Source organism: Sander lucioperca, chromosome 14 (assembly GCF_008315115.2).
Source record: "Sander lucioperca isolate FBNREF2018 chromosome 14, SLUC_FBN_1.2, whole genome shotgun sequence".
In the NCBI taxonomy this organism is placed as follows: Eukaryota; Metazoa; Chordata; class Actinopteri; order Perciformes; family Percidae; genus Sander; species Sander lucioperca.
In genome coordinates this window covers 16,112,764-16,126,298 of record NC_050186.1, presented here as the reverse complement: position 1 = coordinate 16,126,298, position 13,535 = coordinate 16,112,764, and the positions used below count along the sequence as shown (strand labels likewise).

Sequence of the window (13,535 nt, the reverse complement as noted above, 5' to 3'; positions counted from 1 at the left end):
CTAACGTTAACCTACCATTAGCTACAGTAGTAACTGGATTAAACACAGCTAAAATGCTGACAGTAGGGGTGTAACGGTACGTGTATTCGTACTGGACCGTTTCGGTACAGGGCTTTCGGTACGGTGCGCATGTGCACCGAATGCAATCTTTTGTGTGTGGAACATAGGTCAGTTTTCGTGTTTCCACACGAACATATTAAGTGGCGGAAGTCTCCGCGTTCAGCGCAAATCCCGCCCTGCAGCTGATTCTAAAGTTTTCATTGGTCATGTCAATATGTCAATCACTGTACAGATTGCCTACCCCAAACACTGATCTCTAAACCTACCCGCCGTCACTGTAACCTAAACCAATGAAATCGACTGCAGGGCGGGATTTCCGCTGAAGTGGTTTGGGGAAAAAAATAATGATCACACACCGCGCGCTGTACAACAACATACACGGCACACTTTAGCCCAGCCTCTCGCTAGCTAGCGTCATGGCCAATGCAGACAAGCCCATAGACAGTACGGACAAACCGGAGCTTGAAGAGCCACCCATATCATTAAGGTCTCCTGTTTGGGAACACTGAAAGTGAAATACGTCAACGGACAAAGACTAGTCGATAAGACGAAAGCAGTGTGCCGACGTTGCTCAGGAATGATCGGGTATGTTTCTGGCAACACTTCAAACTTGTTAACGCACTTGAAAAGGCATCACGCGAGTGTGAACATCACTACTACAAGGAAAAAAACGACCGTAATTCAAACGCAGCTCCCGTTGGCATTTAAACAGACCTTTGCTGGTAATTCCGATCAGGCCAACGCAATAACGAAAGCAATTGGTGTTTTTATAGCAGCTGATCTACGACCATACTCGGTTGTTGACAAGCTGGGATTGGTAATGCTGCACAGTAATCCATAGTTATTTATTTATATTTTTCATTATATTTTATTATGTGATATTGGTTTGAGTATTTTATTTAGTGGAGAACTTTGCAGCAGTATTTTATTTCTTATTCTTTTTTTATTTTATATATATATATATATATATTATTTATTATATTTTATTAAAAAGTGTTTAAAAAAGTGTAAACAAATGGTTAAAAAAAAGTTTATAGTAATAAACAACCTGCAGTTTAATGTTTGCATTTCTTTCCCTTACTGTACCGAAAATAAACCGAACCGTGACTTTAAATCCGAGGTACGTACCGAACCGTGATTTTTGCGTACCGTTACACCCCTAGCTGACAGCTAAACAGTGTAGTGTGACTGTATTTCACTGTAGAGGATTCCAACAGCGGGACGTACAACAGTCTGCCGCTAAAGCTATGAGCTAAAAGACTCAAACTAGCACTGGTCACTGCTGTTGTCTGAAAAACAACACAGACGGGACAAAATGTTGCGTTTACAACTATCTGTTGTGGAATTTTCCTCACGTTACTCTGTCCTCTGTGACGGTCTACATCTAAACTAAGCTACGCGGTGCAGGGAACAACTCTGATTGGCTCATGGAAGCACGTGATCAGAGAGTGGTTTATGGAGCTTTGGGAAAAAAAAACTTTGATACAGAGCGTTCTATGAACAGAATGAATGAAGCATTTTATCACGTGAATTTGATCGTGGGAAGCCAAAATCGTGATCGTGATTAAAATTTGATTAATTGTGCAGCCCTAGTTTTAACTGCCTCGTAGCCACAATGAGGCGAAACTTCAAAACAGCAACAACAGATGCAGAGTTGGACGGCAAACAAATGCAGCACAGTTGGAACAGAACAGGATCCAGCGACATTGTGTTTTTGTGTGGAAGTAGTGGAATATATGGCACCTTAAATTAAATTTGATTTGCGATTGTGTGAGTGCGTGACAGAGGTCGGGGAATCAGAAGCTGGGGGTTCCACGAGCTAAATCCACACATATATAGAGGATGTGGTCGCGACCACAGTCCCCATTCCGGGCGCCATAACACGCAGAATGGGGATTGGGGATGGATGACGATGACCACCATCTTGCACCACGGCCACATGTGTCTGTACTGTATTTAGAATGGAGAATCGTTTTCTTTTATCTCATTTGCTTAAGGACTTTAAATCAAAGTCAAGTTGGCCTGAGTACCGTCCACAGAAAGGGCTGTTGTACTTACTGATGTACTTACTTACTAGCTTACTTACTAAACTCGATTAGTACAGCCTTGAAAATAGCATATAACAGGAGATGCAAAAAAGCATGTTGTCAAAACTATATATCAATTCATTCATATCACTTTGGCACAATCAATTCACACACACGTACCAATAGACGTAGTTGAGTGGAAAACAAGTGTGTGTCTGGTAAAAATGACACTGACTCAACATACACACAGTCCTAAATAGTGCAATAATAGAATAAATTAATACCGTTCAAAACATGTAGATTAGGAGTTTAAGTATAATGCTTACCTCAAAGACTTCTTCATCAAGTATTCTAGTTCCAAATACTACAATTCCCTTGGTATCAATGATGGGGTTGGGGCTTCGGAGCAGCTTCTGGGTGGTCTTCTTTTTACAGTCCAGAATGAGGGTGATGGTCTGCTTGTGCACACTGATGGCCACTCGATGCCATCTGGAAGAGAAGGTGAAGTTAATTCACACACTTACTGGGTTACATGCTGCCCACTTACACGCTACTAAAGGCACTATTAAAAGCCCCTTTTGTGTTTGGCTTCTCGTTCAAATTCAAATATTTCCCATAGAGCTTTTTCACGGCAGACATGTTGACATGTCATAGTAGGAAAAGCACAGGTGTATTCAAAACCATTAATGATGGCTGCATTCCACTCAGGAGAGGCCCTGGTATTGTGCATGCTGACTCACTGAAATAGCTTACTGGGACACTTGATGGAATTGAGCCATCGTTAAGGTTATCAATTTCAGCTGTGCTTTTCCTACTATGACAAGTCAAAATGTCTGCTGTGAAAAAGGTCCATTGTGGATTTTTTTGTGGTGACACAAACACAATTCTACACTGCGCCTGCAAACAGAAGATCCACATTTGAAGACACTGCAAATCCACGTTAAGTTAGAGATGGGCAATATATCGATATTATATCGATATCGTGATATGAGACTAGATATCGTCATAGATTTTGGATATCGTGATGTGGCGTAAGTGTTGTCTTTTCCTGGTTTTAAAGGCTGCATTACAGTAAAGTGATGTCATTTTCTGAACTTACCAGACTGTTGTAACTGTTCTATTATTTGCCTTACCCATTTAGTCATTATATCCACATTACTGATGATTATTTATCAACAATCTCATTGTGTAAATATTTTGTGAAAGCACCAATAGTCAACACTACAATATCGTTGTTGTATTGATATCGAGGTATTTGGTCAAAAATATTGTGATATCTGATTTTCTCCATATCGCCCAGCCCTATGTTAAGTGTAAGGGAACAAATTAACAATATGACAAAGAAACAGTGACAAGGTTGCATGTCACTAACAAATCTGTTGCAAAAGGGACACCTGGGCCAGGTGCTGCTTAACAAATTACACCAGCATCAAAGCCTTACACATCCACCTGGACTCTGATTAGAGGGATAGATGCATTAACACAATGCAGACTCTAATATGCGTTTATATGAGTGTGCTGTACAGTTGCTGGATGTTCATCGAGCCAAAGGCAAGTGCACCTACTTTCCGTCAGCTAGGTTGACTCCTCTGAAGAGGGGGTAGTCCTCAGGGCTGGGTTTGCCTGTGTGGTCCTCGTACAGGAACACTGGAGAGCGGCCCACTTCCAGTCCGAGCTGCTGGATGCCTTGTTCATTGTACACAGACAACAGGAAGGACTGGCTGCCCTTCTTAGGCTTCACTGTAGCCATAATGGAAAAGTCCTCTGGGAACACATCACCTGGCAGGACGGATGGCGGGTTGGACAGAAAGAGAAAAGTTTTGGAGAGTTATAAGTAGCAGTAACGATTCATCATCATAAGAGGAATGACATTCTATGTTTGTGTCCAGGATGTTGTAACCGTATTATTATTATTTCAGGAGACAGACTGTGCTCTTCTTCGGTGTCAAGGGGGAGTATGAAAATTATTTTTTTTTAATTCTAATGAAAAGAAAAGTTACAAAAACAGACACTTTAGATTGGAAGAATTGGGAAGATGGGCTTTGAGCACCGAAAGAAAACACCGGTGATTTGTAACAGGATAGGATTAATCTGAAAGGGACGGCTGGCAGAAGAGAGGCCGGTCAGAGGAAAAAAATTAAACGTTAGAAGCAGAAGTGCAAAATCGAGAATTTACAGCGCAGCACAGGATAAGAAGCATAATGACAAAAGCATGTGATCCTGAGAGACTTCGTCGAACTATCCTTCAGACCCCTCCACTCCGCCTCTCTTCTCCCACAGCTGATCGACCTAACAGACACTGAGACGCTCCAGCAGAGAATTGGAGATGGGGAAATGTGAGTAAAAAAAACAAGCTGGTATGGAAATGGAAATACCAATAATAATCTGGTATTTAAACACATAAAAGTTGCAGAAACAGACATGAAAAGGATGTGTTTGCCTCCATCTGCATGGTTCCACTGTGCGGCCTCAACTATTTCCTCCATTTTGCTAAAGTGTGGGGGACATCTGCCAGACAGATTCAGAACCCCAGAAAGAGGGCGGCCGTTCTAACCGCCCGAGGAGACTGTTGCTCGCTAATGTCGAGGTCGGACTACACTTGTGGCAAACAGAACTTTCTGATCTTTTAGTTTGAAAAAAAAAACAAACACAAAGGCAATCCAGCTAAATTAAAATCACTATTGTTAAGAAAAAACAGCTATCGGGATTATATTTAACATACAGTAAGTAAAAATAACAAAAAACGCTTGGATTCCAGTAGCAGATCTTTGCTCTTCGGTATATGCAGAACAGAGATTTCCAGACGGCCGGAAAAGAGAAGCAGGGTTTGTGGTTGCAGTGGTTTTGTAGCACCTTGTGCAGCCATCAAACCCCCTTACTCTGTCACCACTTACAGAATAGAAGGAAAATGCTATGTTGGACTGAGCCAATCGGAGGCTGTGGACAAAAAGAAGTCCGAGAGGGAATACAGTGTGGAAACCTGAGGTGAGGAAGAGATAGTGGAAAAGGAAAGAAGAAAAGAGAAAAGAGACGCTTCACGACCAAGTTTAAATTGGCCCCATCATCCATTCACTTTATTCTTACTTTTTTTCATTGTCTTTCACCCAGTCAGCATCTGGGTTCCTGTCTTGTCTTCCTGCATTTTTCTATGATTCCTCCATTAATGCCAGGCATCAAATCACATCATGCGGAGAGCACATGCCTTGGCAGTGTGCTCCCTCAGGAATTCAGCTTGGCATCATATGAGAAAGATTTCTTTAATTGACAGATGCTTCGACAGGATGGTGTAAGGCAGACATCGAGAGAGGGCGAGCACAAGAAAGAAGGAGAAGAGAAAAATAACCCTTCAGAAACCATCATATGGACGAGTTTGGTTACAGATAGATACATAAAGACTTAAGCGGGCAGAATATTATGAAATGAAAGTGCTATGATGTGAAAAAGGACGTTGGGAAAAATCAGAGTTAAGAAACCACATGCCGGAAAGTTTGTTGATGCATCCTGTTGCATGAGCCATGTCTGTCGCAGAGACAATGACTCAGCGCTGGCTCAGGACAGGCTGTTTGTGTCAGCTGTGGGGTGAAAGGAACACGATGGCATAGAAGAAGAGGGAGCGGGGGGAGCAAAGAAATGAGAATGACTCATTTTCAAATTCAAAGTACTCTTTTTGGAGGGCAAAAATTGAGAATTCATCTGACTCTGAATTGAATTGTAGCAGCATTTACAAAGCAAGGCTTCTCTTTTGTACATCCGTGTTTATGCAGTGTGTCCTGGGGGCCCCCCCCTCTCACACTTTGCTTTGAGGTCCTGAGGGGGCGTTCAGAAAAGCTCGGGTTTCTTTTGGAATGTGTCTCTCAAACCGCTACTTCGGGCCACCAGATGAGAGATACTTCATTCCTCATTTAGTGTGTATGTGTGTGTGGACATGGTGGGAATGGAAAGTCTATAGTGCCAGAAGTCCTGGGAGTTTACAATGGCAGCACCATCATCAGTGTAAATAGGTCTGGGAAAGTCAAAGACTCAAAGACAAGCCCAGACAGGCAATCACACGCGACCCAACAATTTCCTCCAGATTAAATAACCAATTAAAGATGCTTTTTTTATTTTTGATAAAATATCTAAAGTGTGATATAGCTGGCTTTAATTTTACCTTGAATGGACTATTCTCTAGTAGACCTACAGTACAGCTTTAGCCAACAAGTTTAAAAGAGACGGAGAGAGTGGTGTGCCACCCCGTCTCCAATTTCACACTGAAGACATTTGACATCTACACCTAAATTATTCGGTAACACTTTACTTGAAGGTACCTACATAAGAGTATAGAGAAGAGTCCCGCACACTGACCATTACGCAAGCAATAATTTATTTAGAAAAATACAACGTTTCGGTCTCAGACCTTCATCAGGTAAAATTTACCTGATGACCGAAACTTTTGATCTGCTACTTTTGGTAATATCCTACGCACCTGCCCGACAAAAGAGGTGTGCAAAAAAGTTTTCTTACGTTACCTACATAAGAGTGACATGACAAGTTATGGTTAGGGTTAGAGTTAGGGTTAGTTAGGGTTCATGTGTCTAACCCTAACCCATGACAGTGTCAAGACAAAAACCGAATGACACTTACTAAAAGAAGTGTTATATCATAAACGTTCATGACTTGTTTATAATGTTTATGACACATTCATGACAGTGTCATGTCACTCTTATGTAGATACCCGTCAAGTAAAGTGTAACCAATTATTCTTCTTTATCTACCAAATTTACAGAATCTCTACAAACGCCTCAAAAGTCAGGGAGGGGCAGGAGTTATGCCAGCACTTTGACTGATCCTCTCTCCCCCATCTGTCAGTGTGCATACGAGCAGGTAAATGGGGTAGAAAGTCTTGTGTCCTGTAATTGGTCATTCAGTCATCACTGTGTCCAAATCCCCCCCACTTCTGTATGAGACAAGCAGCATTCCAATGGGATTGCACATTGCTGCAGAGACAAGTGTACCTGTCTGATGGTGCGCAAAAAAAGGGAGAAACAAGGACAAAGAGATACACATGGCGAAGGAGAGGAAGATGGCTGTGTGTCCAGCATGTACGCAGCCCTAATGGAAAAAGGTAGAACTAGTAGTGTGTAGAGCTGGGCAATATATCGATATTATATCGATATCGTGCTATGAGACTAGATATCGTCTTAGATTTTAGATATCGTAATATCGTGATGTGGCATACATGTTGTCTTTTCCTGGTTTTAAAGGCTGCATTACAGTAAAGTGATGTCATTTTCTGAACTTACCAGACTGTTGTAACTGTTCTGTTATTTGCCTTTACCCACTTAGTCATTATATCCACATTACTGATGATTATTTATCAACAATCTCATTGTGTAAATATTTTGTGAAAGCACCAATAGTCAACACTACAATATCGTTGTTGTATCGATATCGAGGTATTTGGTCAAAAATATTGTGACATTTGATTTTCTCCATATCGCCCAGCCCTAATAGCGTGTCAAGTTCAAGGCGCAAATAACACCACGTGACTAAAGCTCTGTAGTTTAAGAACAGTCTGAGAATGTTTTGATGGATGGAGCTACATATAATCATATGTCTTATTGTCTGTGAACAGCACACTTTGATCAATAGAAGAGGGAAATTATTTTCCCTGATCCAACACTGATTACTTCAGCTTCTTCAGAGGGCAATAGGAATTGAATCACGAGTGATAAATGTCATTATCATAAAGACATGAGAGGACAAGTGCAGACTCTAATGTTTTAAATTGATACCACAGAGACATCTGGTATTATTATCTGCATCAGCTGGAGTGATGATAAAAATGATTGGTTCTCAGGTTTTGGCTAAATGTTCTCTCATCATGCATCCTCACTTACTAACTGCCTTGTAGAATCTCAGACTTTGTAATCATTTTGTTAATAATGTTTTTTGTTTTATAACCAACAAAAAAATAATTTCTATCTCCCTTTACTGTGTTTTTGGTGTTGTTCATTTTACACAACCTTTAGTAAAAGGCCCCAAGAAGAGGTGGGCTTCTGTTAAAATTAGATCATACCATGCATGTGGGATAGCGATATCTTCTAACCTAATAAATGCAGGCACCAGTATTGCTTTTACAGCTTGCACAGGGCCCTCACTGAATGGCCGGTGCCATCTAGCCACAGCAGTCCAGACTACAAGTTTGAATGCCAAGTGATAGCTAACCCCATTCAGAGGCAATGTAAGAGCCACTGCATCACTCCTTTCTTCTTGTCTGTCATAATAACGACAAACAACATGGAAGAAATCTCTTCTGCACAAATTGTCAAAGCTGCGGCCAGGGATTTATGGCAATATGAATTTGTGTATGTACTCGTACATGCTATTTCTCATAGATTTATCTGGATACAGAGTGAGTTACCAGACGAGGACAGACTACTGAGACGCGGGACGTGTGTGGTATAAAACTTAAAAAGGCCCGGCGGTTCATTGCCCGGTTTCCTCACTCCTCATTCCCATCATAAAGGTAAGAAAGGACCCTTCTGTTTCCAGTGCCTCTGTACTTTCAAATGAATCATCCCTTCCACATGTTTGCCTAATGATTGCATGTCTGCACTTGCTCTTTTCCAACACATCATCACAGTGTGGTTACGGGGTCACAAGCTCAATCAGAGCTACTGTGGTTTTTATTACCAACATTATAGTCATAACAAAACAAGCATGTTTGCATTGCCTTTGTTTTCTATATGTGGTATTTATTTATTTTTTTAAACCTTTAGGAGGGAGGATGCTGTGATGATAATTTCAGCAAATTATACCTCCAGGCTTCGGGCCAAAGTCATAACTCAGTAGCAAACTCACTTAAAAGAAAAAAAAAAAAAAAAAGAGATGGATAAAATGATCTCACAAGTTTAGCTGCCCTCTGGAACATATTAGCTGTACATTCTCTTAATGTTAAAGCGAGACAGGGACAACGTCACAGACGCTTCGACTAGATTTTAAGGCCTTCAAACCACAGGCGGCTAGTTATTCTGTTTGCACCTTGAGACTATGTGGTGCCTGTTATGGTAAACTCCTCCAAGTTGGTTTGTTTTATGTAGACTGTTATTTCAGATGATCCAGAGTGGCATGTGTGTAATTATAGCATGTGTATCCAAACAGAGACTCATATGGGCTCTGCTGTCACCGAGCTTCAAAGTGAACAGTATTTGTTTGATTGGATAGCATGATAGGGCACGCAGGCCACAGGAGCTCTGTGGCTCTGCTTTAAGCCCCAAAGAAGAGCCATGACATTGATCAAAGGTCCAATGAGGCCAATGCAACATCTCAGAAGCTTTGTGGAAGATTAGCTTACAGGAAGGGTTATTACTTCTCCTTTGTTTTCTGCATCTAGACCACATCGTTGCTCTTTTTTCCCCCCGTTGTATATCTTTAAGCTGCAGGAAAACCAATCACAGTAATTCCAGAAGTTGGTTGTCTGGGTCAAAGAATTATGGTTTTGAATTTCTGCACTGTTAAAAAAAAAAGAAAAGAAAAGGGAGCCTAGCATGTTACCAGAAAGTGTAGATGGAACACAAAGGGAGAAAACACTGCGAGGCAGCAGCAGTCTAGATTGAAATGATAGAGGGAAAAAAAATGGCGCTTGAGGGACAATAAAGAGAGAAGGATGGAGAAAAGCGAGGAAAGATTGCCTGAGAGGGAGGAGAGAGAGGAAAGTACTACTGCAGTGCTCCATAAAGCACTAACCCAAAGCCACGTCAGCACAATAGAACAAGGCTAAAGTGGAACCCCAGACTTCCCTCCCCTCTACCACCCCTATTTCCACTGCTTTTCCATCGTCGACATCGACATACAGTATGTGTTTTGGTACGGGGTAAACAAGTTAAGACGGGAGTGAAAAAAATGAAATAGTACTTTGCCTAAAATCCCATAAAACAAAGGTAGAATTGAAATAAATAATCAAGTTACAGGAGCAAAATACAACTTCTGCATGGAGGGAAAGGACAGAAGCAGGCTAGATGGGAGCAAATACACATTTCTTTCCAGCTACCTTTTAATGTTATAATCCCTGTATTACTATGAGGGGTGAAAGGTCATACAGCTGACCAGATGGCAAGACTGTGTAGCAGAGACACACCTTGTAAGATAAGTTAAAGATCTTGAACAACCATCTGTAGTGATGAACCTAAAGCAGTGGTGTGGGAAAAATGATTTGAAAGTGGCTTTGAACTGGTTTGTTTGATGTCTCGAGAGAAAAAAAAAAAAAAAGAAATGCAAGAGGTGATTGTATTCATTTGTAGAGGGAGAGCATTACTGTGTGTCGAGTCAGATACTCACCTGGATACAGCTGTACGGTGGGGGCGCTGAGCTGGGCTTCTTTGGATACTCTGTAAGCCACATCGGGTCCTTGTGTTGACCTCCGATGTGAGCAGAAACCCGTTGTTTTTTTAACACCCTCGGGTAAACTGTGAAAATCTAAAATCTTCAAGAGGTCTGCTGGTTCCACTACAGAGAGAAGAAAGAGACACAAAAAAAAAGTTGTTAGATTTTATTTTTAAATGGGTTAAAAAAAGCAGTTAAATTTGTCCAAACTCCGTAGCGCACATTGCTAACTCTACAGCCCACGTATCATATTGTTTATACAATGCAAATACAGATACTACTCTTTAATAGCCCAGAATGGCTGTCTATCAAATAAACCTTAATTGTGACCATTTCCCTCTATGTGCTATCTTTTGCAGAGTCAGAAGTTACTCAGCAGGAGATCACAGTGTTGTGGTTGAGAGAAGTTTTCAGTTCAGTTATCCATTTAGGCGCTAAACAGAGATGTGCCCATTTATAGATCACCATGATCATGGGTTAGGGCTGCAGCAAAACCCATCCTTCCATCCATTTCCCTGCAATGCTAAATCTACCGCTGCCTCCCTTCGACCACAACCATACAATTAGCACACTTTCAGGCCGGTCGTCCCGGCTGTAACCAGGCCACCGCAGAAATACACTGGGTCAGAACAATGTGACATGGGGTTTGACCCTGGACCGCACCCTTGCATGCCAAAACCACCCAGGACAAACAGCTGTTCGTGCAGCCAGATGCACACACAACAAGCTACACGATGACACCCATTAGCATCCAGCCTTGTCCCAGCAAAGGATCTGGACAGAAAAGGGCACTGGGTCATGTCTATAGGGACAGTCGCATAAGGAACGGGGGGTCAGGGTGTTTTTAGAGGAGGGCAAACACTAAAGTGAGGAAGCTAACTAAATAGAGGACAACAGAAGGATTTTATGGCACAGGAGTTACAGAAATAAAACAAAAGACAAAAGCAAGCATGCTGGTGGTATTCTGCTGGATGCATTTTTGTGTTGTTATGGTGAATGTGGACTGTCAAAGGCAACCCCCTCGGACAAGAAAAGGAGTACACCCACACACAGGTACAGAAGTCCCAGTGTCAGGCTACAAAGACCACACACACCGTTCAGAGAGTGAAAAGAAAGAGAAGAAAAAAAAAAAACGTTCAATAGCCCCATCCATCTGAGAGCGAAAGGGATGCTGGGAAAGGTGGAAAGGCGAATGGGCAGACCGAGAGTGTTTGTACATTCTGCGTTACCCTGCAACAACCTCCAGCTGGATGTCATTACACATGGCTCGCATGCAGCGCACATCAATTTAGAAGAAAAAACTTGACATTCTTAAACAGAGGTCTCCATTTAAGAACACTTTGGCTGCACGTGTTTGTCCACAGGTGTACAGTGATGGTGGTGGTGTGTGGTGGTGGTTGGGGGGGGGGTGTCCTTCTTATCAGATTGATTGCATGTTGCCTACATTATCTTATCATCAACAAGACAAAGACCCAACTAAAGAAAGCACACTATTCAAGACCAAGAGTCATGTCAAAAGTAACCAAGTTCTTTGATTTATAAAACAAACACGTAACTTCAGTTTGCAGCTACAGCACAGAGAGCCAGTGGAGAGACTGGAGAGACAGCACAGACATTAGTTACAATAACTTTGTTTCGATTACTCAACAAATAAACTAAGATGTAGCCTAAACATACTCGATAACAGTTTATACCTTTTTAATACACACACAGTAGACAATCTGGAACAAGTCTGTGTAGAGCATTTCGAGAGGAAATGTGGGATTTGAGCGAGATACATTTGGTGTGTGGTGATTTCCTAATCAGGATGTTCTCATCTCAGTCTTTCTATCTCTCTCTCCTAAGCCATCCCACTCTTCCTGTCTTGGAGGAAGTCTATTATCCAATCCCAAACTCTGCAATTACATTTCTGCAACATGTACAAGTGGAACCCTGCACACGGGGACATATTAGGCAAAGGCACACAGATCTGTAATAGCAATAGAGAAATATATGAATCCAAGCACCACACCCATCTGTTTCAAAAATCCACATAGCCCAGCATGTAGGCATGTCAAAAGGATAACTATATTCATATTCCTGGAAGTGCACAAACCACAGGATGACAGGGCCTCTAAACAGGCGAAGGGTCTAAACAAAAAGACAGCTTTGTCTGTCATCAACTCATAATGAAGAGACAGACAGAAACTCTCCCACTGGCCAGAAAATATATATCATTCACCATGAGGTGATGAGGGAGGTTTATTTAATGAGCTTGTCTCTGAGCGCGCTGCAATAATATGTCAAAATGTCAAAGTGTTGGGAAATGTAGTTCTGTTACAAATGCTCTTATTGATCCGTCAATCAAAAATGTGTTATATAGCGTTTGCACTTATTGGTCTGCAAGCGTTAGATTGTGCGAGCTGATCATGTGATATAACGAAATAGCATGATGCAAATCTCTCTGTTTACACAGGTCGCTTAGCAACTAAGGCATTCAGGGGCCTGAATGCCTACAATAAACTTCTGAAAAGTTGAGTAAAGGTGTCAGAAGATACAGCATTAAGCACAGGGACCCTTGGGCGTGTGGAACTTATAAGCGCCCAGGAAAGCATACATCTGCTTAATTGCGGCATCTGCATTTTACAACTGACTGACTTTTAACTGTCTGAATAAACATGTTCAAAAAATAACATTGTACACTTTATTAGACAGCCCAATTATTCGAAAACAAACACGTGTTAGAGAATAGTATAGAGTCCTGAATTTTTCATCAATACAGGACACTGCACGATCTTCTCTTTCCCCCAAACTCTAGAAGTTGCATACATTTAGCATCTTTTAGACAAACTTCATGCAGGATTTTAACATTAAAAAAAATCCTGCTAGAGCTTCCTTAAAATCAAAATCAGTTTCAGTGAGACAGACAGGGAGTTACGGTTTCTCAGCTATTAACATGAGAGAAGTAAGTGACGCTGGCGCATAAAGCATTTTTAACAAGGATCATGGTTGACTAAAAGCAAAGCTCATCGTTTTTGCCCTTGTCTCAGCCAGCCACAAATGTACCCTGTTAAAGCCACAACAGTCTGCTTTGACCCTGCAGTA

At 41.5% G+C, this 13,535-nt stretch overlaps 1 protein-coding gene across 3 annotated transcripts in view; it reads right to left on the bottom strand.

Annotated features, from left to right (window-relative positions):
- Window positions 1-13,535, bottom strand: part of col5a1 (procollagen, type V, alpha 1) — an 86,718-nt gene that overhangs the window by 56,180 nt on the left and 17,003 nt on the right. For all 3 annotated transcript variants that reach the window (XM_035991257.1, XM_035991258.1, XM_035991259.1), the window contains exons 2-4: window positions 10,407-10,574; window positions 3,653-3,866; window positions 2,414-2,576 (exon numbers count right to left, since the gene is read on the bottom strand). In XM_035991257.1, coding sequence (XP_035847150.1) covers window positions 2,414-2,576; window positions 3,653-3,866; window positions 10,407-10,574 — 545 coding nt within the window. The remainder of the gene's footprint in view (window positions 1-2,413; window positions 2,577-3,652; window positions 3,867-10,406; window positions 10,575-13,535) is intronic.